The sequence below is a fragment of the Columba livia genome, chromosome 4 (assembly GCF_036013475.1).
Source record: "Columba livia isolate bColLiv1 breed racing homer chromosome 4, bColLiv1.pat.W.v2, whole genome shotgun sequence".
NCBI lineage: Eukaryota > Metazoa > Chordata > Aves > Columbiformes > Columbidae > Columba > Columba livia.
Window position 1 is genome coordinate 8,237,810 of NC_088605.1, and position 27,655 is coordinate 8,265,464.

General features: G+C 39.7%; 1 protein-coding gene across 4 annotated transcripts in view; it reads right to left on the reverse strand.

Moving 5' to 3' along the window:
• Positions 1-2,094: 2,094 nt before the first annotated feature.
• Positions 2,095-27,655, reverse strand: part of FAM53A (family with sequence similarity 53 member A) — a 70,374-nt gene continuing 44,813 nt past the window's right edge. For all 4 annotated transcript variants that reach the window (XM_065060338.1, XM_065060336.1, XM_065060337.1 and 1 more), the window contains one exon: positions 2,095-3,284. In XM_065060338.1, coding sequence (XP_064916410.1) covers positions 2,961-3,284 — 324 coding nt within the window. In that variant the 3' untranslated portion in view covers positions 2,095-2,960. The remainder of the gene's footprint in view (positions 3,285-27,655) is intronic.

A 27,655-nucleotide genomic window follows, 5' to 3' on the forward strand; every position in this document is an offset into this window, starting at 1 on the left:
AGTGCCACAAAGGCACCAAAATTCATCATCTGTGAATATCTTTTGGAGTAGAACTTCAGATCTTGGGTGTGATGCAAAGCCAAAACCTGCCACATCTGAAGTAAAATTTAACAATTCCTTTTACTTGCCGTTCTTATGGGGGAATTACATTTGCATCTTTAGACAAAGCCCAAAAATTCCTTTCAGCAGATTTCTTCATTTGCCAGTGTTACTGCACAGCTGCTCAACTACTTATTTTCCTGTCAACCACTAATAAGAGCCTAAACTAGATAATTACTACTTCCTACTTTCATGAAACTTGTTCTTCAGTATCTAAAACCACTCCTATCTGTTTGTCTTAACGAAAGGGCTATTTAGGGTTTTAACAGCCAGCTTTGCGGGAGACCAAGTCCTGTGTCACCACAAGTACGTGTATCTGTTCTTTCACTTGGGAAACCCTTTCCTCCCCTGGTTGTACAGGTAGGAACGTGGTTTTGTGTTGACTGGAAACAGTGCACCCACAGAAGGGAACCGGAGAACCCTGCTTTTGAGGACAGAGAACTCAATTAATCAAGATCACAGTCAGACTGTATTTCAGAGCCAGAAAAACATTATCTGGTCTTCCGCTCTTACCTTTGCGCTATCACCATCTTAATAGCTTCAGTTCTTGTTATATTCTTTCCTTGACAAAGAACATCTTACCTTTACCTTTATTCATACCCTCCAAGGTATTTTCTTTTTCTTCTTCCAGGAGCTTGTCTTCCTTAGAGGAGGAAGAGCCAAATGGATTGCCACATTAGCTTTCTCATTCCATGCCATTACACTTTTAACTAGAGCACTTTCCAATAGGTAAATTAGCTTTTAAGTAATCCCAGTTGTACTATTGGCCTTTGCTACAATCCTGCATTAAAGCTGATTCAATTTTACTTAACCTCTATCGCTCAATTAAGAAAAATACACAAAGAGAAGTGTAGTTCTACAAGAAACAACTGCAGCCCAGGAGGGAGCTGGGTTGTTCCATCACCCGCAATGACTGAGCACCACCCTACAGGGCGTTTCCCATCTACCGACAAGGGGAACTGGCTGTACTTCGCTTGCTTCTTCTGGAAGTAGCTATTTCTTGAATAAGTAGCAAGAATTGTGATCCTCAGTTGCATAAGTGTATTTCAAATAACTTTGTGCACCATTTGTACGCTCTGTGCTACACCAGAGCAAGTACCTATGGGGCAAGACACACACAGTTAACAGGAGCTTCTGAAGGAACTGCTCTTTCCTCCAACAGCAACTCCTTTTTTTACTCATCCAGGAAAAGGAGAACTATTTTTGTCAACAGTGAGCAGCTTCACTTTCTCCCACACAATACATACTAACATATCAAGAACCCAACAAGTCTTTGCAGTGTTCTTGCACCTTACTACGCATGTATACCAGTATCAATATCGCAGATCATTGTCACTTGTAGTTGTATATGCAGTAGGAGTCATAAATGCAAGGAAAAAAGTTCAGAGTTTCTTACTGGATACACAAACTTTTCAAATTTTGCATAGATACTGAGTCATGTAAACTGGTTCAGTAATTAAAGGCCAGTTCTCTTTGTGATCTGAGACTGACTCTAATCACAAGGCTGGAGCCTGTTTCATACCTTGTGCAGCCTTTGTCATATGCCTCAAGATACTTATTTCTTATTGTAATCGCATTCCATCAGCTGACTTAAAATACGTTGCTGTACTTTGGTTTTATGGCACAAGTTGCAGCAGGAGTTGGCTCATTTAAGCAGACTAACATGACGCATAATCTAGGCTTCCCCATTTCTACCCAATTTAAAACCATTTAATTTCCCCCTCGCTCAGGAAAATCCTTGTTGTAGCTGAACTCACAAATAAAGAATGTGTTGCAGTAGCCTGCAATGAACGTGGTGTTACACTTGAGACTATTTCAGTGTGTGTAATCACACACTTTGGGATCCAGCATGAGTTATTCTCCAGACTAACCTGATGTCACGATGACCAGAAATCTGCCCTCCCCCTCCACCCCGTTCTGCACATAAGTCCCATATAACAGAACCTGCCACAGTCTGCACATTTTCCACTAGTAAAATTCATAAGCAGACACAAGTGCAAAGCAAAATGTCATTTTATTTAATTCAAGGACTATTTTCCTTCTAGTATTGCTGAAGGGATCACCTCCTGGGGAATTGATCATTACAAAGTCCCTGTCTAAAAGTTCAAGTGCTCTTGTTGTACATTCTTTTGAACCACAGAAAACATAATGACCAAGTAGGTGGGCAGCTACTTGCAGTTTTATCCCACCTAAATTAGCATTGCTTCAGGCTAGAAAACAATTCAAGTAGTAAAATTATGGAAAATGTTAACCTTTAAGGTCACTACCATATTTTGATCAAAAAGTCCTGAATGTATGAAAAAACACGCATTTGTACATGTTATGAAGTTCTTTTCAACCATACACTGTCAAAGATGGCAGTTCAGTATTTTGGACCAGTTGTCAACCAGATATTTAAGAGTTCTATCTGAGGGTTTATTACCAATTTCATTATGCGATTCACTTTTCACATTAAGGTCTTTAACAAAAGCAACATATACCCGCACCAGAATCACTGTAGACAGATTTAGTTTTATAGAATGCCCTTCTGAAAATTCATTTCAAAATAGAGACGCTTTTTCTCCGGAACTGTAAAAGCCATAAAAATGCAAAATATCTGTTAGGAAATTTTTAATCAAAATTATTCCTTAATGTTCAAAATAACATTTAACCTCCTACTTTTTTGTTGTCATCCACATATTGATCAATAGACTAAACAGGTAACAATGGTTCACGTTTTTCCCCCACCTGAAACGTTTCTTCTAACACAGGCCCAAGACAGGCAATACAGAGATTCAGGGACATGGATTATGCATGGCAAAGGTAATCCTCTATCGTTTTAATTTAGAACAACTCTGATTCTAGCACACAACTTGGGAGTCTCAGTTGTTTTCAATCTGCTCTAGGTCCAAGTCCCCACAGTCTAGAGGAAAGATGCCTTCTTCGGTGCTCTCACAATCACTCGTGTCCTCATCGCTTTCACATACTGCAGCTGCTTTCTTATAATCTCTCGTTTTGAAGCCACCTTGGCATGACCCGTGATGTCTTACTTCATCCAGCTGTTCTTTCATCGGACTGGAACCCGGGGTGATGATGTTCATAAGATCATTTGAGTCACATGGGGATGACACAATTGTCTTCATTTGCGTGTCATCATCGTCATCTTCATAGTCGAGGGAGCAAAGACTTTTGGAATTTTTTAAAGTCTGCAATTAAAACACAAATACATGAAAATATTAGCAATGGGAGAAGCAGAATAAATTCCTTAAATTATTGGATGGATTAAGAGTGTGTACTCAAAAGCAGAGTGCCACATATGTTTAAAGTAATCCTGGAAACGAGGGACATGAAAAGAAAAGAAGAACAGCATTTACTTACTACACAACCTGGGTTTGTGCACATATTTTGCTTATGTAGATTCCTGTTAGTGAGAAAAAAACCTACCAGTCCCCTTTTTATGCAGAAAGAGCCCAAAACCTTGCTTTAGTCAACTAAATGAGCAACAGCAGACACCCAGCTTGATGAGGAAGATCAGCTTTCTGGCAAACTCATAGCAAAGCATTTGGTAACATGGGCATTAATGTCTCCCAGTTGCCAAGAGTGGAGACAACGAGCCCCTGGGCATCACCTCAGAGACAGTGACTCTCCAAGGCGACCAGCACATCTGGGTAACCTCAAAGCAGGAGAAAACCAAGCTTTACTGGAAGTGTCTTGCTCCAGGGTCAGTTTAGTTTGTCTTACATTTGGGTACCATTTGAACAACAGCTCAGGAATTTGAGCAATTCTGTTCAAATGAGAAGTATATTAAAAACAGAGGGACACTCACCTCTATTTAGACAAAGGAAAAAGAAAATAAAGCCTCAGTAATTGTGCTACCTTTGTCCAGCAGATAAGGAATAAAACGCCTAAGCTCCTCGTGTAACTAAAGGATCCTTGACTAGAATTCAGAAGCAGCATTTGAGAAAATCAGAACTACACAAACAGCAGAACTTCGATCTGAGAAACTTCTAAATCTTGCCTCATAGAAGCAAACAGTGAGAGGGGGGTGAAAAAGTCAGGGCCCCTGTCCGAGGTGGTACGAGCCAGGAGAATAAAGCTGTGCCCAGTATCTCACTGGTTAAGTGACTCCAGTCCCTCACACACAGCAATCATTTTATTACAAGTAGATCACAGGGAACAAGACCAACTTTCACACCCATTTTCAGCTTCTTCCCCAATTTGTCATTTCTTAAGTATTTTCTATTTGTTGATACACTCAGATGAAATAGGAACATTGCAACACCCCCAGTATGCTATATTCCAGATGCTTTTTCAGAGCACTGGGCAATCTTTCTACTTCACGGATGCATGTCAGCAGCTTCACAAGCAGCTTACCAGTAACTTTACATGTTTTTTTTAAACAAAACTTCACAAATTCAGAAGAAATCTGAATTAGTCAGCCCTGCCTGTATAAAACTGTATGAAGTAAAGTCAGAAAACCTCACTGCGGTGAACTGATTTGCTGGATCCTTTGGCGTTGATGTTACCTATGGAACATCTTGTAGACGAGCCCACCACCACTCCGCAAGTTCATACAGCTTGGACATCTCTACAACAAATCTACATAGGAAGTTTATTCGAGGAAAAGCTCAGGTGAAGGTAAAAAGCAAAACTCATTGAGTTTTGGAGTTCAGTCACAGCACAACCAGGTTGAGGAGCGAGCAGCAGTACCAGTGTGGGATGGTGGTCCACCATCCTTGGTACCTCTCCTTTCGCTCAAACAAATTTCATCTCCTATAATATACATTAGATGATTAGTGAACAAGTCACAAGTTTCAGGCTAGAAGGATCTATAAAGAATAATTTAGTTTCTTTGGACAGACATAAACAAGACTTAATTTAAGAGCTGATCTATGCAACTCCCAAGACCTGCATCCAAATATACCAACTTTCAGAAAACAAGACTGTTGACCATGCCAGGAGGAATTCAAAGTCTTTGTATAGCCATGGTTAAAGCCCACATCCAATGTTGTAATGCTCCACCAACAAAATCTTGCATGATCAGAAAACTTTCTATTTCCAAACTTCACTCCCCTATGAAAACAGTTTTGGTAAAAAACGTATTCCTGTTTTCAAAACATTTCTATATAGCTCACTCACAGCTTACTCAAGTACAAACAGTTGAGCTCCTTTCTATGACTAAGAGGTGTGAATTTCTCTCATATTTACTTAAAAGTAAACCCGTGTATTTTTAAAGTAGAAAGTGTTAAAGGATATTTTAATCCTAATCCTATCTCATTGCTTTGAAAAACAACACATTTCCCGTTATGTATCTCCACATACGGGACAATATTTTCAGTTCCTTAAATCTTATAGTAGGCACTGGGAAGAAAAGGGATCAAATAAAGGAAAGCTTTGAAAGCTCTGCTTTCAGTGTTTTAGAAAGGAATTCCCCAGTCCCCCTTCAAAATATCTTTTATTCAATTTACTGCTAGAAATTAATCCAACCGCACAGCTGTCTTTCTAGAAGGTTTGTGTACATAAATGGAAAATTGCCTGTTAGCTGTACTGTGCTGAAACCACTTGAATGGGAACTTTTAGACCATTTCAACACAACAGCAAGTGCATTCAACTGGTTCTTTGTTCGCCCACTTGTCACGACCGCACCGAACTAAAAATAGGTGGATTTATTATCTCGCAGCACAATCCTGCTCCTTTCACAAAGCAAAAGGTAGAAATTGCAATGCATTCAAGCCCTCTGAACTGCAGCTTTACACATTGCGCTGGTACAGTACCACACCTTCAATGCACAATTGTGCTCGGTGGGGAGCCCGCAAGGACTTGCTCAATGGTCCTCATTTCATAAAGGATATTGGACTAACAAGACAAAAAGAGTCCACAGTTGGCAATGGATAGAACTCAATCAGCTAAAAGTATTCTTTTGTGCGATGGAAAAAAAAAAGGGGGGGGAAAAAAAAAGAAACTCGGAGTTTTAAAAGAAGTGAGGCGATAAAACGGCTGAATATTAAGGAAAAAAACTTTGTTCCGAAAACAATGGCAGGGAAGGACATAAAAGAAATCTCTCTAGACCCTTGCCACACAAAGCAAACAAGAAAGGCCCAGAGTAGCTTGAAAGGAAGCTAATGTCTGTACTCTTTACTAAACCTCCAGTTCAGAAACCCATAATACATCACTTTCCAAATATAAAGAGGAATAAAAAGGTTGTTTTTGTCTTACTAACAAAACTAGAGCATTTGCTACAGTAGTCAAGGAAAAAAAAATAAGTCATTTACGTACACGAAAACCTAGCGTATAATGGGAGCAGCAGTTCTCATGCTTCTTCCCCATGTCCCCATTGCACATTGAGTCCAATGGGTCCCCCCCGTTGTTTTTGGAGGGGGTGGCAGACACAGCTGCTCCCAGAGCTGCAGCTGCTGGTAGAAGGTGAGGAGCAGGGGAAGCCTGAAAGCACCAAAAGCCCTCAGCCCATCCTACTGCTGCTCATTACTGGTCACCGCAACAAGACGGGCTGCTCCCTGAAGCTCATCTTCCTCAAGAGAAGGAATTCAGACTAATAAAGACCACTTATCTAGCTTGCTTTCTGTCCCATGCCGAGACTTTTGTCTGTGACTGCACAATACAAGAGATTCTGCTTGAAGAGACAGCGGTACAAAGGGTTTCTTGACTGTTAAGGTCTCTACCAGGGATATGAAAGGTGTGGGTGATGCAGAGGTGCTCATGATGTGATCCTGGAATATCAGCAACAAATCCAAGCATGAAACACTGAAAAAGCAGCCCCAAGCATGGAGCAGCATGTGGCTTTTTCCGTTGCTTCCCTGTACCTACCCAGTTGACAGAGATGGGAACAAAGCAACTTAGATGGGCTGTATTTCCCTTTGAGGGCTTCACAGCTCCTTATTTTAATTTCTTGACTCATATTTCCTACAGATTAGTCAGACTGGCTCAAAACCAAATGTCTTTCCTGTTGGTAACTCATGCCACAGTTAAGTTTTAGATCAGAAACACCACATACAGCATGATGTATTTGTATCTCAGACACTAACCTATCCCCAAAGAGGTTGCAGTTTAGCCTCAGCAATAGTCAAGTCCAACCATGGGACAAATTCATAACATTAAACAGGCTGCATTTAATGAGGCTAAGAGTGAGACTGAAGGACTCTGACTTAGAAGAACAGTCACAAAAGACTAGTCCTAAACAGCTCATTGAATCATGTTGAAAACTGCCTTCTGAACACACCATCACCTGAGCGACATTCATATCGCATCCCACCACAAAGAGATGGAAACAGAGTCCATTCCGCCCTGTAAACTGAATTTTCACTTCATGCATTTAATTAGTTACATTAATATTAACACAATTTGAGTCGGTGACATGTACAGTGTTTACTGTAAATCATTAGAAATCCCAACTGGTTGTATAGATTAAAAATATCCCATCACAGTCCTAATCCTTGCATCTTTTACCGTGCGTAAAGTAAAAATAGTACAAAAAATCCTGTATTTATCTATCAAAGTATTGACCTTTCTGTGGAGTAAAGCTCTTCACATTTGACTCTGACTGTCCTATCCTGAATAGCACTGAGCATTTCAAGAACACTTGAGTGTTCACAGATAACCTTAGTTTTAAGAAGCTTACAGTTGAGAAGAAATACTGCTCCATTGGTATGAAGTAGTGCTGTCAGGAGGAAAACAATATAGTATTCTTCATAATGTTGTATGCTTCAGGCTTGATAACACACTATAAAAGTACTGGGAAAGAATTTTTCCCCAGTCAAATGAGAAATCAAAGATGTAGAAATACGTCAGTTTTTAAATTCATGTGTCTAAAAAAATACTTCAGGTCAAAAAATTGCAGATATTTAAACTATGCTTTTGAAATAAACCGAAAGAGAAGTTGTTGGGTTTGCTTTGTTCTGTTTTCCTTGCATTGACTTACAAACCAAGTAGTCACCAAAACCATTTCTATTTATGTATTTCATGGAAACAGAATCGAATCCCTAGCAAATTCCTGACACCTTCAGCAGCAAAATCTAATCTCTGATCAAATTCACTTTGGGAGACAAACATGCCATTTGCCTTTATCCCTCATTTTCCTGGAAATCTGACGTGCTTATTTCATCATCTACAACTCAGAAACACACACCAAAAAAATAATGGATATGAATGAGAAAGAGCAAACAGCCTCTACTGTTTTGCCATGGAATTAGACACTAGAATAACCATTCCTTACATCACAGATAAAATTACTGCTGCACTTTTGTAGTCAAATAAGGTAAATTCTATTTGCAAAGCCAAAGACCTAGTTAAAAATCAATCCAGGCTGACACGCAGTAATACGGATGCGACTTGAAACGAAAGTTGTTCAGTACTTTGTTTCTGCTGTATCTTCAAAGGTTATTTTAATTTTTTAGATGTAGGTGCCCAGGAAGAGAAGTAAACTGACATCAGCTCATTTCACATCAGATGCTAAACAGCATCATGAAGTAACAGGCTTTCATCTTCCACTAGCCAGACTGTTCTAGATTTAAGCATGCCGTTTTCTGGTGTAGTCTACCATGAAAGTTGATCTATTTATTGGCCTAGATTTTTATGTTTATATCCTAAATTGTGCCACAGTATCCTCACAAGTTTTGTTTATGAGCTGTAAGAACTTGTGATTTAATTTGGCTTTTTTTTAGTGCTATTAGAACAAATACTATGGCTTAATGAAATAGAAATATTCAAGTGAAATGTTGGATTTGTCTAATACAGCTCAGATTAGAACTGCCATGGATTAAGTTTAACCTGAAGAGCTGCCTCCTCCTTGTCCCAAAGTCAGACATAGAAATTATTATAATAAATAAATTATAATAAAAATTATAGGCAATCCACACACAAAATCAAACTTCACATTCAAACTCAATATCCTCTCTACATCTTTTCCTTGTCGTGGTTTGCAAAGATCATGTAAACAACTGAGGGGGCCTGTGGATTTTCTCCTCAGCTCTTTAGGTGATCTTTGCAAACCAAGAAGTTTGTCAGTCTAAAAGTGTTTCTCTAAACAATTTAAGCAGACAAAACACTCCTCCTGGTTTCATTCTTTCCTTCCTCATTCATTTCTTTCTAACTTAAATTTTGGTGGGATAGGGGGAGTTTAGTACAGAGCTGACACACAGAAAACTCAGGTGCTGGGGTTTGGCAGTCTCTACAAATCCAGGACTATCATCACAAGGGTTTGCTATTTCTGTTTGTTTTTAAAGACAAATCACAAGCTAAGTGAGTTAACGCAGTACTCAAAGTAACACAGTCAAGAATATGATTCAACAGCAATACTAATGTGAAAGGACTGAACATACATGGCGATTTTCCCCTTATACAAAACCCAGGCCAACATTAAACCACATTTTAAAGAGTTTACAATATGGAATTTTAAGATGTTGGCATCTAACGTTTTCTAAATCACTAAATTTGTGAACTGCAAACTTTTACCTTTCCTGTTTCAGTAACTATAAATCATGCAATTTTTTATTATGAAAATGTGGAATTCTACAAACATCAGGCCCACCAATTTCACCTGTATGACATTAAGTAAAAGAGTTTCAACTACTCTCAGTACCATTCCAGCATGCATAAATACCTACAGATGCTGAGTTATTCCATTAACTGAAACAGAAGAAGCTCACACAGTAGATTTAACTGTTCTGGACTGGCTGATAATCAATATAGCGTCAAACAAAGTGGAACATAATGACATTTACTTTGTTCAGCCGAATAACAGAGCACAAGACTTCGGCCGGGGAGAAAGAAGATTAAGCCAAACAAGACAACTACCAGATACAGCAGCAGTGTTTGTTCTAATGCATCAGTGCATTTCAGGCCGAGGTTTCCTCAAAGGGAAAGAAGCATCACAGAGAAAGGATTCAAAAGGGCATTGAAATAGCAGGAATTGTGTCTGCTTGACCCTAAGCACATCTCCAATGGGGACAGCGCTTTTATCCACCTTCTGGATAAACTGAAGAGCTGGACAATGTGGAACTGGACTTCTACTATGCTTGAGCTGCACACATTTGAGAGGTTTCAACCTGGCAAATTCACACCAGCTAATCTCATTAATGAGTGATGGTGCGATTAACAAGCAGCTGCACCGCTTGTGTTCGTACAAGGATGATGAACACATCTGGGTTTGCAGTAGAAGGGCACAGACAGAAACAATGTAAGTACGCGCTCTCTTCCAGAGAAGTGATTCATGTTTTGCCAGAGCTGCTCCATCCTTCCTGATTCAAGAAGTTTTACCTTTCCTTTCAGACAAGAAACACAGCCTCTGGAAACAAGAAACAACATAAAGTGCACATCACCGGCTCCATTAATAATGTGAAAAAATGACTTTATCGAGACTTGGTTTAAATAATGTCTAATTCATACAGATTCCAGAAAAACGCACCTAGTTTTCTGCATTTTAAACTGGTAAATAAGGAAGGATGCTCACATCACTGACATAAGCTACACACACACCACCCCTTCACACAGACATACACTAACATACTTCATAGTTCCTCAAAATGTTGATATCCCTGAACAGTAAAAGAAAACTGTTTTGCAAAAATACAATTGTTTGAAGTATCATCTCTCAGTGTTCTGCATCAGGATTTGAAACCAGAGGCCACCCTGGATAGCCAAAGCCTTCTAATGTATTATTCCTCTGACAGAGGAATTAACAGACTTGCAAACTATAATCAGCTCTAAAACAACATAATGAAAGTTACCCCCAAACCCAGGCTTCTAGATTTCTAACTAGGTTCATTCAAACAAGAGAAACAGTTGTGCTTCCACAAGACTCCTAATGATTAGTCCCATTTTGAAGTTCACTTTACTGTGCCAAACTCTGTTCTCAAGAAACAGGGTTTAAGTTGACTGATTATGCACCAGAGTAACACAGGACAGGATCTGACCCTCATGGCTTCAAAACATGACCATATTGGCTTAATTTCCTGCCATTTATATGTCATCTATTTTTATAGAGAACTTCCATTCCTAAGCAGTTTAGCCAAGGTCTTATTCCTTCATGAGCTGCAAACAATTATCTTCACAATTGAATCACATGTGCACTGATTTTTGCAGAGTACACCCACGTACCAACTTCTCTTAAAATTCTAGGTTGTTTTCTTTTTAATCCTTGTGTCAAATATTAGAGTTGATACAATGGGTCCAATTTATAAGAAATTAGAGAAGTAAACTCCAAATTCTGATCCTAAGGCTGCCCTCGTTAGTTACTGACAGACGTCAGCATCACCTGTATTATTGGGTTATGCTGGCACTCCATCATAACCAGCATTTTAAGGGATTCTATAATTGGTCCATAAAGTTCACTTCTGCCAGGGAGGGGGGATGGGAGAGAAAGGGAAACATGACCTCAGCTTGGGAACAGCTCCCCCTTCTTCAGACCAATTTTCTACTACAGAAATACTCATCCAAAACAAAACCTTAAGATCTTGTTACACCAGCGCATGCATGAACACATGGGTACATAAGCATGCAGACAAAGTACAAGTGCTATTAGGAATCTTTTGCTCAACTCAATGCAAAAGCCACAATTTAACAATAAATTCTTGTAGGAGCATTAATTCGAACTGTAGGTGGACTCACGCCACTAATTATTTCCAGAGAAGCGGAACGCAACACATTTGTTTAGGAAGAACATAATTAGCACTGCTCACCTTCAGTCTCTAATGTGTTGTGCATTTTTCCAGCTTAGCATCTTATTTTGGACCATTCTGAATTTTTCTTAAACTACATGGCTCAGAAAGGGCTCTCGACATCAAGTGCCATAGATTTTTAAAAACTGATTCAACTTGTGCTAAAACTTCTGTTTGGTGGATATGATTTAGACAAATTTGTTTACCGATTCAAATACCAAAAGCTGACAACACTTCATCAGTTGATGCTCAATGTTTTTTTTTCTAAATAGGTTAGGTCAGGAAACCACATATGTGGCCCTTCATCCTTCAGCTGCACTGAAAAGTAACAATACACCTTTTAAAGGGCGTGATACCAAGTCAGAAGACAAGCAACTCTAAATCAGCATTCAATATCCTGAAGTCTTGTGGTGACACTAAAACAGAACTCTACTTCTCATTGTATGGCCAACTTCAGTCTTCCTCTATTTTGTAACAAATTCAGAGTTTCCATTAAAAAGCCATATACTAGAGTATTACACACACTTTGTTTTAAAGACTGAAATTTGTTTATAATACCACAACTTGCCAGGTTCCCAGCATACCATAAAAGCCTTTTAAGTTTGAGCCACATGGTTACTACTATAATGAAAACTGAAGTCAGGAAACTCGTCAGAAGCCTCAGTTACTTAAAATTCAATTTCTGGTAATACTTAAGTTTTATTGCAGGAGGACGTGTCATCTTCAGTATATAAAGAAGAGAGTGCTTTCAAGTATATGAACAGATCAGCTGTTTGATTATCTGCAGCTAACTTTAACACCCAACCACCACCTCCCAGATGACTTACACAGAAAACATCTGCTTACAACTGTACTCCATTAAAAGTTGCGTCTAACAGCAGCTCAAAGGAACTCACACAAACTTCTCTTCAGTTTGCATATACTAGCATGCAAACAAGTCAGTATTTCCCATCCTAATGGAAGAACAAATTGACATCACTAATTGACATAAATTCAGATCAGTTCATTTCCACATGCTTGAGACATCTGTTCTGCTTTTATCACACCTATGTACCAGTATGTACATGCAGCAGGAACTGATCTATGCAATGCAAGACTAACAAAAGCCAAAGTGGCAGTTAAACTTTCCAAAGTGATTTTAATAAACCTCTCTGTACAGAAAAACCTCAGAGGGATTGATTTGGTTTCGGTCTCTTTCAGAAGATGACACATCAAGTCAGAGAGTGACTGTCAAACAGCAAAGGAAGTTTCACAATAGCTAACATTGAGAGTATGGAAGACCAAAGCCTAGTTTCAGAATGAAAGGCATTCTTCCAATCAGGTAAAAGATGCACCAATCTATTAACTTGATTACCATGTAATGACAAGAACCTCCTCTCCCAAAATTAACCTAAATTAAACTCAAAGAGGTATAACTAATTTTCTAATATTTTTTTTAAAAAGTTAATTGGATTTTCATTTTTCTGACAAGAGATGTGGAAAAAAGTTCCTATATCAATGATTAAATGCTATTCTACTCTTCTGCTCGGACCATCTTTTGCAATTTAGAGTAAGCAGAAAACCTAATCCCCTGCCACCTGCCAAAACCCAGATGGTAAAACCTGAGAAAAGTGCTCTCACCTCTTTCTAAACCCTTTGGTGCAGTTTAAGCACATTAAGTATCCTATATGTAACACTGAACCATTGCTCCTAAGTCAATATTGTATTGTATTCCAAGCAACACCACCACCAATTTTAGCATAATCCAATTTTATGACAGGCTAAGTAATAATTAAAAAAGAAAATATCCACAGCTGGCTGAAACCTGGCTTGTGAGTTAATAGATGGCCCCTTTTCTCATAATGTCAAATGCAGCTGGTCTGGTACTCATTAGCTCTTTCAACAACGAATACTTAGTTGTACATAGAGGAACTTGCCAGAAAGGAGAAGCGAATCTGCAGCAGATATTAAGCAGCCTCCTCCTCTTATTAGCACATTGCTCACAGAAAAGTACCATCAATGTACAAAGATAGTTTCAGGTACAACAAAGCAACACTGTGCCAAACAGCTCTGAGAAGTTCCAGCTATTTTCAAGGCACTTGTTACAGAGCATCATTTACAAAAGAGGATGGGGGGGAAATCTTCTGCCCTTAATGAGATTTCCTTCCCTTCACTGTCCTCGAGGCTTATAGCCCCTTGCTGTCAGAGCTGGGGAACACCCAGCACAAGGGCTCACTTCATCAAATGCCATTTCGGGCCTCATTTCACATTGTGACCCGCTCTGCCGATGCAAAGAAAGCAAACCGCCAGATGCTCTCTGTGCCTGCTACCTCAGCAGCGTTTCATTCACTACTCAAAAAAAACCCAACTCAAACCAAACTTCCAGGCACCCATTCAAAACCAAGTACCCCCAGCCTGGTCTGTCCTGCCACAGGACAAAGTGCTGGCTTGTCTTCAGCTCACTTTTGATGCTTGCCTATCATCTCCCAGCCCAGCCTACTCCTATCTCCTTTCCCTTCTTCCCAAGCCTGCTGGAATTTGAACTTTAAATGGACGCCCTCCACGGCAACAATAGATAGAAAAGGAGCCTTTGATTGTTCATGCATTGCAGAAAAGAAAGGAGGAGGTTCATCCTGGCTGCGGCCTAGCAGGAACTCATCAAGCACGGCTCCCCAGCCATTGCAATGGGATGCCTTTGCCTGCAGCTACTCATTCAAGCTCCCTGCATCTATGTTTCCATTCAAAGAGGATAAATTCTTCAGGTTTCCACTGTTAAGGAATTAAATTGTTGATCCTGTGAATGAAGGGCAACACCAAGCTTGGAAAGCTGCCAGAAAGGTTCTGTAACACTCAGCAGTTTGGAGTTAATTCAATACTTATTGATATCTAGCAGGATTTATAGCCACATTATTTAGAAGAGCTGGGGGGGGAATTAAAAAAAAGAATCAGAGCCATATTTAGACCTTGGTAATAAACTATTTTGAGCACCATCTGTTTTTCTAGTTTGTTCCCTTGCTTAGGCAAGAATATATTTTTACCCAGTTCCCTCCTCTTTGCCCATTTAAAAGAATCCACAGGGCCTACACGAAAGTACAAGTAAGGATCATGTTGAATATTTATTGTGCAGCAATCCTCCCCATGTTTTGGAAATCAAATTTGCTGACTAAGGACAGACTTGGGCTGATGCAACAGTGTATTTTGTCTTCAGTTACAAAACTTAACAGATTTTTTTAATGCAAGGTGCCAATGGGTTTTGCACAAAAAAGGTTACTATCTGGGAAGAAACAACTGATCATTAACTGCATTAAGCTGTTTGAAAAGTGCTCGCACTCCTGGCAGTGCTTTTCTGGGCAATAGTTGTCGAGTTTCACCCTCATTAAACCCAGATATTTTGCCACAAGTACATTCTGCCAGGCCAGGCTGCTGTTGGAGGGGGAGACACGAATCACAAGCAGCCGCCGCAGGCACCTTGTCCCTACGAGGTGAGGTGTTCCAAGCTGCAGCTGCCACCCAGTCAAAAGCTCTCCCAAGCCTCAAATCACCTCTTCAAGCTTGCATTTTTATTCTGCTTTTAATATGGGACATGACACTGGTGGCCTGTGCAGCACAAGAGGGACAGTTGGTGGTTTGTGAATGCCAAGGGAAGCAAAGCTTTGGGTACTTGCATGCTGAGTGCTCAGAAACACATTTGATAGCAGCAATATATTCATCTGATCCTCCTGACTCACAGAAGTTTCCTTTTCACCCAAAAGAGTAGCATGAATATTTGAAAGCTTTACTGTTAATTGTGCCAGATTAAGAAATTTCACTTTAGAAATCACACCTAAAATATGAGCTCATGGAGTTCTTACCCTTTACAAAGGGCAGTAGCAGTAAGGGTTGAAAGCTGGTTTACTAGGGCTTGCAGCACAAGTCAAGCATGCCTGGGAAGGAGAAAACATGCAGCAAAAAAACCTAAAATAAATCCCAGCATGTAGCACATAAGTCAAAATTAAATTCTACAAATGCACACCAGAAACATACAGCCACTCTAATGGGTTCAAAGAGTCCTGAGGACTTTGAAACTTGCAAGCAATCAATATTATTGATTAATATAACATCCATTTGGCACTGGCATTATGCAACAATAATTTCAGAGTGTGAAGGATATAAAACATAAAAGTTGCTGTCCAACTAGCAGTTTCCTTCCACTGTATCGCTTTTTTTCAGCGGAAAAAACGGGTCACAGCACTTCTAGCAGCAAGTACGATGAACCTGCAGGTAGATGGAAGGTGATACCGAGTCAGGCCATTCCCAGGATCAGGGCCAGGATGCTGGAGCCCGTTCCCGGTGTGCAGCATCTCCACACGCCCCAGCAGCAACCGCTGCGCTCCATCTGCCAGACAAAGCTCGGCAGCTGCTGCCCACCAATGCGCCGAGCGGTCTGTCCCTCTCCAGGGGGAAAAAAGCTCCAAATCTGGGCTGCTTTGACAGGGCATTTCAAAGGACGGTCTGCCTCAACTGAGGAAAGTTCAATAAAAACCGTTCAAAGGAGAGAATCAAAGTCTGCAGTACTTTGAGTGGCTGCATAAAGCACATGGACAAAAGCCAACACATGCAGTAACTGTCGCAGTAAAATCAAGAGCTATTGCCAAGTATGTTTGAGAGTAAAAACTAAGCTTGCAACTTGTAATTCAAGTCCCTAAGGCTGTTGCATAACCTGCAAATACATTACAACATGAGAATAAATTAATACTGGTGATTAATCAGGAATGTAATCATAGGATCTGGAAATCTTCAAAATTCAGCTTGTTACAGGCATTGTACCAACACATCTAAATTCCATGTGGGTAAGGATGCTCACTTATGTGCACTTAACATAAGGCCTATATGTAACAGGGCACTTTTACACATATTTGGAAGGTATAACCTACCTTGCTCCTTACACCTTATTAGCTACCACAAGCACTTATTTAGTACGATGATACATTAAGACAGGACTATAGGGACACACAAATTAAAGAATCTCAGAAAGCAACTGGAGAAGACAACAGCAAGAGCAGCCAGGATAAAGCTTGTTAGAATCTGCCCATCCAACCTCCCTTACACACCAGATGGCGATGGAAATATGGCAGTTATCTGTCCTTAAAAATCAGTGATCACAAAGACAAGACTTTTGTGATTAACTCTCAAGTCCATATCCATTTGAGAGACAGCTGGATGCCAGCAAAGGGAGCTGTGGTAAGGCAGAAGAGCCCCTACAAACTCCATTTATATCCTAATCCACAGTGATCTGTCTTCTCCACATATATAAATATATATATATACACACACACACACACACACACATATATATATATATATATATAATGTGTTCTTTAAACAGCCACAAACAAATCACTGTCTCTTGAAGGCTTGAAAGTAGTTAGAACAAACATCAATACTAGCCTACAAGGTCACTTACATTAACTTGTTCAGTGTTAACTCTTCCTAATTTGGAGTGATATTATCCCTTGATAAAATGCTTCTGCTAGGAACATGACACACATGCAAACTTCCTTGCCTATTTCCGATCGTTCACCACTTTCTACAATTGCTGTATTTTCACAGGAATGCTGGTTTACATCCACTACAAGTATCTGGAGGCCATTTGAACACATTTGTATTACATTACTCAAACTAAAGGTTGGATTCAAAAGCCTTTAGCTGTTAAGTGGATGCAAACTTTAGATATTGCAAGTAAACATTTATATAAGGATTCCTCCTACCCCAGCTTAAACAGTTAAGAGTATGACATTCTTACTAGATCCAAATATACACTAAAGTTTGACCAAATAGTTTTTGAATCAGACTGCACCACTGTAAGACATCACAATAACATTACACTTGTCACCCAGGTACCCCATGGGCTTGAGGGGTTCGTTTATTTTAAAGGTAGCAACCAATTAGTTTGGATCTCAATGAAGAATTTAATAGCTCCTTAAAAGATGGGGATCAAGTCAGATCTTTCCAGTACACTCAAGCCACTTAAGATCATTAATTGCTACTTAACTACTTAGGGTCTATGCTTTCTGCAGTTAAAGTAGCTTGGGCTCAGTAACAGAGACTACAGAAAATTCTCATTTCTTCACATGGTTGTTTGAACTCTCTGGGAGGTGAGTCCTCTCCCTAGGAGAGGAAACAGTAGAAAGAGTTCAGTTATTTTAGAACATGAATAGCAGAAGATAGAATTTTTCAACACAGAGCATATATTCCTTAGCTATAAATCTGAGGTGAGTCTAGAAGCTACACACACTCCACTGCCAAGTTATTTCTGTATCATATTAAATTCCATTAATCCATTCCTACTCACGTGACTTTGTACACAAGTACAAAGTACTTAAATTTAACAAGCTTAAGAACCATTTACCAACCCAGCCGCACACTTGCGTGCCCTGAAAACAAACCCTCCTGTGCCAACTACCTGAGCTTTACAGGATTAAAAAAAGCAAAGTTCTTTCTCTGGGACGTGCAATTTTAACAAGCCTTGGAAATTAAACTCAAAATTTCTGGCTCTATAGTGACATGCACAAGTTATAAGGGCTGCCCTATCCGAATAATATTTTTAAATGCTTAATACAATGAACGTTATGCATCAATAGTATACAATCACTTCGAAATCTTGAAGTCTATATTTTGATTCAGGTAAGTATTCTCAAAATAAGTACAGGGAATAACATTCTCAAAAATATCCGCTTAGGTAAGCTATTATGCAAAAGTTGACTCTAATTAAAAGCCGAAAGGAGGGAAGGGGAAAAAATACACACTAAGTTCACATTTTAAAGGTTTAGAGCACACCAGTTCCGGACCAATTTTTGATTGTGCACTGATGAATTTCCAGCAAGGTTCTAAATTGACTGTGCTTCAAGCACATTCGATTTCTGCCACTCTAAGCACTCACTACAGCGGTTACGAGTAACCTTGAACCTCTACTAAATAGGACATGACAGTTAAGCCACGAGGCACCTGTCATACACGTTATAAGATCATACTTATGATCTTTCATACTACTTCTACATCATAACACTACTTCATATCACTTTATTTTTAACCTACTATTTCAATCTAAACAACCTTATAATAGACATTTGTTAAAAAGGACAAGTTTTAAAGCACTAGGTAAAGTTGCCTGTCACTAGTTGAAGTTCAGAAAAGTTTTACTCCCACTAAACAATTTAGACCACAGTATTCCTGTTTGAATACTGCAAAGATCACAAAGTTCTCCTGCTTAACTGTTAATGTGCATCAGTCCAGAAGACAGCCAAAGTGCATACTGATCTACGTAAAACAGAATTGAAAGCTGAGATAGTTAAAATATAACGAGACAAAGGGAAAAAGCTGCTTCATACAGTATCAACAACCTAGCCTGAAGAACACCTGGTATCTGCAAAACCCTTTCCCAGAAGGACAGTACCTTTGCAGGGCTTAATGTGCTTGACCCTGGTCTTAAAGGTTCTTTATTAAACTCTGCATTCATAAAATGTGTATTGGGTAGCCCGAGCAGTCACATGTGGAGTTTGAGTTGTGGCAAACTAGTCTACCTCTTGCATGAGAAAAGGAACCGCACAGGCTACGTGCCTTCTGTTGCCGTTTTTCTATTCAGGCTGGGCTGAGACAAAGCAGTTTCTTTAGCAGGCTGGAAGCCAGAAATAAATATTGATGAGTGTGGTATTGGAGCTTCCAGCTACACACACCTGCCTGGGTAAGGAAAGGTGAGAGGAGAAGTGACTCACACCCACAACCCACAGCAGATCCCAGTGCTACAGCATCCGGGAGAGGGGACACTGAGCCAGGCCGCAGTACTCGTACAGACCCGAGTGTTTACCAAAGCACAAGATTCAACCATTCCTCTTTCCCCTTGTGTTGATACATACAGCATGTTTGTTTCATAGAATCTTTCCAGTTGGAAGAGACCCTCAGGATCACAGACTCCAACTATAACCTGACCTAACTACGGCACTAAACCATGTCCCCAAGAACCTTCTCTAAATGCCTTTTAAACCTCTCCAGGGATGGTGACTCCACCACTGCCCTGGGCAGCCTGTTCCAGCGCTTCGCAACTCTTTCCTTGAAGAAATTTCTCCTAATATCCAATCTAAACCTCCCCAGTACAACTTGAGGCCATTTCCTCTCATCCTATCACTTGCTACTCAGGAGAAGAGACCAACCCCCTCCATGCTACAACCTCCTTTCAGGTAGTTGTAGACAGCAATAAGGTCTCCCCTCAGCCTCCTGTTCTCCAGGCTGAACAGCCCCAGCTCCCTCAGCTGTTCCTCATCACACTTGTGCTCCAGACCCCTCACCAGCTTTGCTGCCTCCTCTCCACTCTCTCTAGTGCCTCAAGTACATCTAGTACCTTTCCTATTGCACTGAAACCCATGCAAGCAGCATCACACCCTTTTGGAAATAAAAGCTAATCCTCTTTACTGATAAAGGTACTTTACACAAAAAGGCAGCTACATAGAAAAGTAAAATTTCAATACTTTGATATTTCTGATCAAGGCAAACTACGCATTGGTGCCTAGAATGCCAGGTTACTGCAAATATTGACAGAAGTTAACAATTTTCAACAGGCTTCCAAAATATAACTCAACATTTTACCCCATTGCATCATGAAAACCAACAGACCCACCTTTGCGATGAAGATACTTGGCTTTCGGACATTCTCCTGATGTGAGCAAAAGGCCTTTTTTTTTTTGCACTCCCCTGATACACTAAGACATGCTCGTTCTCTATTTTTCAGAGGAAAATGGAGATTACTAAGGGTTTGCACCTACAGAAGAACTGGAAAAAGGTCTTAAGAGGAAAGCGTCTGCATTCAGCTATTCTACAACAGTCATTGTCCTTCCAAAGTCACACCCTTCCTCACTTGATAATCGTGCTACGCAGGCAAGACTCAACTCATTTGCACAGATGTGAGGCCTTGCTACAACTTGTCCACTTAAAATAATGGGTTGTCAAACAGATGGTATGTTTAGGGGAAAAAACATCTTTAAAGACCAAGTTTCCTCTGGTGACACTGCAAAATCATTTGTGTGAAAGAATGTTAGTGCTGTGTTCAAATTAAAACCAGAGGGTGTTTCCCTGCCGTAGGAGAAAGGTGTTCTGTCTAAAAGTATCCTTTGTCACATTGCCCTGTATACCTTGCATTAATTAAACACAATGCAATTAAACACAAGTTCAGCTCAGATGAGTTCACTAGTTTCATGCAGCTGGAAGCCATGGTCCTAGGTCAGAGGAAGACCAATTTCTTCAAGAAGCTACAAAAAGTGAAACAAATTGATCCTCTCCCCTCCCCAGTTTCTAAAGTATTCTGCATTTTTGCCTCCTCCGTCATATTTCTTAATAATGCCCAAGAGAAGGAATTTTGGATCAAAAAGTTTAAGTGAACTGGCAAGAAGATTAGTTCTAAAGTGTTTTAGTTACACTTAAAATTATCATTGAAAATGGATTTTAGTTTAGATCAGTTTCTGTATACAACTTGAGCACTTGGGTACTCAGACACTTGGTTGAAGTTCACAAGCTTGCCACATTAATAATTAATAAGTTATCAGCACATAGAACGCCAGTGTTGGCCACTCAGTATGTGGCTGGAAAAAGCAGAAACAATTCCACCTTAAGAGCTGAGGCTGCCTTTGCTGTTTTCTTGAAGCTACGTGAAGGCAGTTAAACTGGAAGTACTATTCAGCAAACATCCAGACTAATGGAAAAGCCATTTCGAAGGGCACCAAATGAGTTACATTAAAAAAACCCTTATTACTGCAAGTTCAAAATTCTAAAAAAGACTATTAGGTGGGTGAAGTGTGTCATACCAGTATTGCAACTCAAACTAAGGGAAAGTTACCTAAACTTATGTTTCATGAATGGTACTGCAGCTGAGACTTCAAAAAGCTTGGGCTAATGCTTAAAGTCTTCACTGTTAAAAGCATAAGTACTAGTTTAGTCATTATAGATTTGTTATCAATGATACACTGTCAGCAAGATACATCTTCTGACCTAGCAAAATTAAGCATAATAAAGACAGATGTATCTACTGTTTATTCCATTAATGACTTGACTTATATCTAGAAGTTATAATTCATCTCAGACTACCGTCTGCTGCACTTCAGAGTTAAGAACTCCTGGTCAGAAATCACATTTTTTTCTCCATCACTTCATTATTACAACAGACCTAATCTCCAAGGTACCATCCTATTTGCTAGTTAATGCAAATATTTACTTGAACTATTTAATTGCATATTTAAAGTAGACAGGTGATGCCTGATCAAAGTATTTTCCTGAAAGTCTGACACCCAACATAGCAGATGTGTTCACGTGGCAAAGCAACCTTCACATCTATGGTGCGATCTCCAACACTGGGAACAGTGCAGAGAAACTATAACCATGACAACAACCAGTCACCTAGAAAAAAGCTGCAATACCCCCTGGTACTAAAACAACACCTATAAGTCCTGACTTCATCCTGTGTTGCCCAAACAAAAGCAGTATTTTTCACCCCAAATTGATACCTTTAGTCTCGATCTCTTAAGAGAAAATGTGGAACAAGCTCCTTTTGCTACACACACTTAAGGAGTCAGATTAGATAATTATTCAAGAACTAAAAAAAACCTCAAGGACCTAAAAAAAAGCATGTTAAAGCAACTTATTTTTTGGTCCCTGCTTGCACAGCAAGGTGGATATTTCCCAAAAGCTAGAAAGGAAACAACTGGCAAAATTTGAAAGAGCTTTAGTCTCACTTATTTTTCTTAATTTTCTTTTATACAGGCTTGCCTGGAAATGACCATGTTGACTTCTGCCATAAAGAACTTCTTAATTTAACAAAAAATATTTAATCTTTTGCTTCAAAATGCACAGTAAAAACCTCACTCATTCATGTGACCACTTGATCACTGGGAAATCCCCACACAGATTCCAGAAGCTCTCAGCAACCTGACCAGACCGCACCCCAGCACTGGGTGTCCTTCCTGCCCCTCTCTCCCTTCCAACACACCAAAAAAGCCCCCAGACTTCACAGGCCTCCTTGATACTGTCTATACCCACATAATTCTTCTAAAAATACCGAAAAGATTCCCCTTGCTTTATGCAAACATAAAACATTCTTACTTTTAAAAGGAAATTCCCTTCCACAGATACACACAAGTCTTCACCCTCGCAATTTCAGCAGCACAATTTGATTTCAGTTCAGGACTGCAGCCCCCATTTGTTGTAAGCCAATTACGTTGTTCCCCCAAAAATCCACAGCAGTCATTTACACAAATCTGAAGCAAGTTTATTTTCTCCAGTATGTTTATATAGCACACTGAATTCAGAAAGTCTTCCTGAGCATCAAAAACCCCCCAAAAGATGTGTTTTCTGCACTAATCCAGCTAAAATCTAGGACCTCTTCATCTTCTTTCTGTGTCTACTGATCTCACAGGAAGTTTCTTGGGTGGAGTCTTGACAAAGTTTTTAACAGCCTCTGAACTGTATCTGAATTACTAGTAGTAGTTTGGTTTCCTCGCACATGCCCATTTCTGCTGTCCAACAAAATGGACCTAAACCAGAATATACCCAGAGAAAAACCTCAGCCCCTTAGAACTTAAGGGATCATACACCCTGCTCAGCAGAGCAATTCATTCCGACTCTTAACATACTCTACTTACCCTTGTTGACACAATCAAAGCAGATTAAAGCACTTTTCCATAAGCAAGATAGGCAAGGCAGCTCAGTGACCAGACTTCAGTCCAAGGGGGGCCCATAACAACAGCATGACACAACCAGTCTTGGAAATTACGCCTTATCCCAAAAGGAAAAGGTTTAGTCCTTCAAAACCACATTATGACATATCACTTGGCATAAAAAGTCAAGATATAGTCTGTATTAAGACCCTTAATGGAAACAAACTTAAGCTGCCTACAAAAAATAAACTAAGTATTGAACCTCATTTGCTTACTCTACAAGTCTGTAGAAAAACAAGTTCAGAGGAGAATAATTGTTTCTTAAATATTCTTGCCATCCACCCAGTGCTCATCATTATCAGACAGTTTTATAACAACTATAGCTCCTCTAGTTTTATGTACTTAACAGCACTGGCATGTTTACCTCAAGTATGGCACACAAACCTGCTCAACTCTTTTCATAGAATCATAGAACCATTTCAGTTTGAAGAGACTCTCAGGATCATTGAGTCCAACCATAACCTAACTCTAGCACTAAACCATGTCCCTAAGAACCTTGTCTAAATGCCTTTTAAACCCCTCCAGGGATGGTGACTCCACCACTGCCCTGGGCAGCCTGTTCCAATGCCTCACAACCCTTTCCACGAAGAATTTTTTCCAAATATCCAATCTGAACCTCCCCTGGCACAACTTGAGGCCATTTCCTCTCATCCTAACACTTGCTACTTGGGAGAAGAGACCAACCCCCTCCATGCTACAACCTCCTTTCAGGTAGTTGTAGACAGTGATAAGGTCTCCCCTCAGCCTCCTGTTCTCCAGGCTGAACTGCCCCAGTTCCCTCAGATGCTCCCATCACACTCGTGCTCCTCAATGACCAGCTGAAACTTCATACATTAATTTTGCCAGACATAGTGCAGCAAAACCAAGATGGTAATGTAGAAGTGAGAATTAATCAACATACAAAACAACTGCACAAAGATGGAGGTAGCCCTGTATAGATGATGTATTTGAAGATTGGTTAAAAGGGAAAATGAAAAATATGCCCCAAAGAGTACATTAAACTTCGCTAGTTAAAGCTGAGTGTCATCAGCCACATAAGGGAAGGCTGGAATATTCAAGAAGTTGATTGAAATGATATCATGGGCACATTTATAGAAAATCACAAGGTCGCACTATCAAACTGCATCATGCAGAATTCATCAGTTGGAAGGGTCAGAGCAGGACAAGGAAAACAAGCGACTACAGTCACCAACACAACGTGGCCGTAAAAGGAGACAGAATAAAGCAAAAGCAGACCTTAAGCAGAAGAAAAAAAATGACAATGTTTCACGAAAGGAGTCTGAGGTAGGCAAGGTTCAGAGAAAGGCGCCTTTGGAAGAGCCTGGTTTATTTAGTGTGGAAAAGGACAATCAGCAATAACTGTTCTCTAAGTGTGATAACGTAGAGATCAGTGTAGAGGAGCTAAAACACCACCTCCAGAAAACACACCCACGTAAGGAGAAGTGATATCATCAACCATGAGTATGTTTAAGGGATGGCTCTCACAACTTTATTCTTTGCACCGGTTTTCTAATACAAGCCAACCATGCTGGAAATGCACAGTAAAATCCAGTTTCAGTTAAAACCCATGTTAACCAGTGCTCATATACTAATCTTAAAGAAAAACAAAACCAAACCCATCACCTTCTGCTTCATTCACTTGCCTTTTGCAGTTAAGTTGAAGCCTAGAAGCCCGGGTAATATCTTTCAGCAGACTTAAGCTTGGCTATACATCTGGCAGCTATTACTCTTTGGAAATGTTGATGTTTTTACAGTATTTAAGTCTGACCAAAAAGCTTGCAGAAGAGAAACTAGTGGGGTGCGGAGTGTTACACAAGAACAAGCTTATCATAAATCTCATAATATATTTAAATAGATCACCAAAAAATATTTTGAACACAAGTTGGTCAGTGAGGGGTGAAAACAGCCTAGCACAAAATAAAGTATTCCTAGAGCTGTATCTTAAATACAGTAAAATAAGGAACCAACGTTTAAATGGCTTTTGTGACAGACTAGCATTCCTATGCAAGATTTCTTCTGAGAAAAAGAATATCAACTGCAACGTTTATAAAAGGAACTGTCCCAAGTTCTCTTCAGTTGTGTGGAATACAGCAAAAGGAGAAAACTAGTAACTTAAATGAAAACACGAGGAACTGCTGTATTTAGATGATCAACGAGCTTCCTAAAGGAAACAAAATGTCCATTAAAACAAGAAAATACAAGTGGGGAAAAGGTATCACTACTGGTTCATTCATGCATACTCAGCTCTGAGAAACAGTCCAGAATGTCTTGCTTATTGGTTTTCAGGCTTCTGACACCTAAACTTTAAATTGGACAAGAAAAAAAAATTTAAAAATCCAGACACTACAGTCTTATTTATTTAAAAAAACAACAATTTTAAATGAACTAGTGATACTCAAGCCCTTACTTGTTAAGGAAAGGACTATCATCCTATGCCTTACACTTACGCACACAAAGCCCTTTCAGATGGAGAAGAAAAATCCAAGTATGAATCACATTAAAAAAGAAATCAATATAACTGATATGGAATTGGTGTGTAGAAGGTGGAGATTTAATGCAGAGGGAGTTAACAACAGCTTTCATAGTTTGCTAACAGTTCCGTTGAGGTTTGTTCTTACGGATTAGAGGTTATTACAAATATGACTGTTCATTAAAAATGCATTTCAACATCCTGCCATTCCTCTTCATTTCCTTCTCTGTAATCCTTGGGTTTACAGTTTCCAAGCATGAACTTCAAGGATCGAGTTATTTCTGCTGTAACTTAAAGGTAAGGCTACTAATATGCATTACAAACTGTATCATCACCACAAAACTGGACTTGACCCCCACTCTGAGTGGACACAGATGAGATGATCCCCGAGAAGGCACGATATGAAGCCTGTTTCATAATAAGGGAAGGACTTCACCACAACAGAGGAAACAATATGACAGCAGCTCAAGCAGTACTGTTTGCAATATTTCCCATATCAAAGCAAAAAAGGTCCTTAAAAAAAAAAAATAAACAGAGGAGAAATTCAAAGTGTCCCAAACCTGTCACTCATTATGTTCTGCAGACAATATGTTTAAGGATGGTTTGAATCTTTCCTATTTAGGTCACAGTTCCTGCTACTCCCACAAGTTTCTATGGTGCTCTGTGACTGGGACAGAGAAACACCTCGAATTGCCACTATTAGTTGGAGTGAACGTGCACTTCATTGGTTTGTTTTTTTTACTTTGTTTATCGGCAACTGCTTTTGTCACCATTGAGGAGAACAAGAGTTTGAACTGAAGATTTTTCACTGGTACACGATGAACCCCCAAGGCAGAAGATGCAGCATCTATCAGTTCATTAATATCTGAAGAAGAAATATTTATGCTTAAAAAGACATATGAAACCAAAGACCACTTTGAAAACCCCGGTTTTACAAATAGCACTGCTTGGGAATATAATAATTGGAAGAGACAGGCATTGAGAGCTATTCTTAGACCTAGTGCATAAATTAAGAAGGCTGCAGAGGACAGATTCCTTCCTTCCCCCTTCAAATGCCAGCACCCCCTCCTGAAGTACAAAAGCAGCTTTTCTTTTTTAACCCATAGCTTTAGGGCACAAACTTCCAAACTGTCAAACTGCTGACACTGGTAAAGGGAAAAAGTAAATAAATCCCCAAACGCTGTTTGGGAAGAGAACTTTTGGGAAGTGTTTTTACTCCTTTGCCACCGTCATCTGGCTGCAGACTGTGCTGTACATCCTACTTATGAGACTTGTATCATGGCTCCCCAGAGATCTTCATGTTTTTGAGAATATGCACTAACACAGAAAAAGCCAGAACCATGCTAAGTGGATTACAATTTAATACAGTAATGTTAAAAATGAAAAAAAAACAGAGTGGAAATAGGCTTGCTAAAAAAATACAAGTACAAGCCATAACAAGCAGTGTCTCAATAAATGACAAAGATCATCACATCTGAGCCAATTTGGATACCAGAAGCGTGACACTTCTGTTACAACAGTAGTATCCAGGAGAGATGAATTTAAACCAGAATTAAAACAAAACAATATTGCGGGTGGGGAGGTTGAGGGAGCTCATTTGACTCCATGGGTGCCTGATAATCTCAAACACACTGTGGTCACAGCTGAGCCATCCAGCAAATGTGAGGGTCACTAGATCGCAAGCCTGGCTAGTCAGGGAACATCTCCATAGCTTGTGTAAG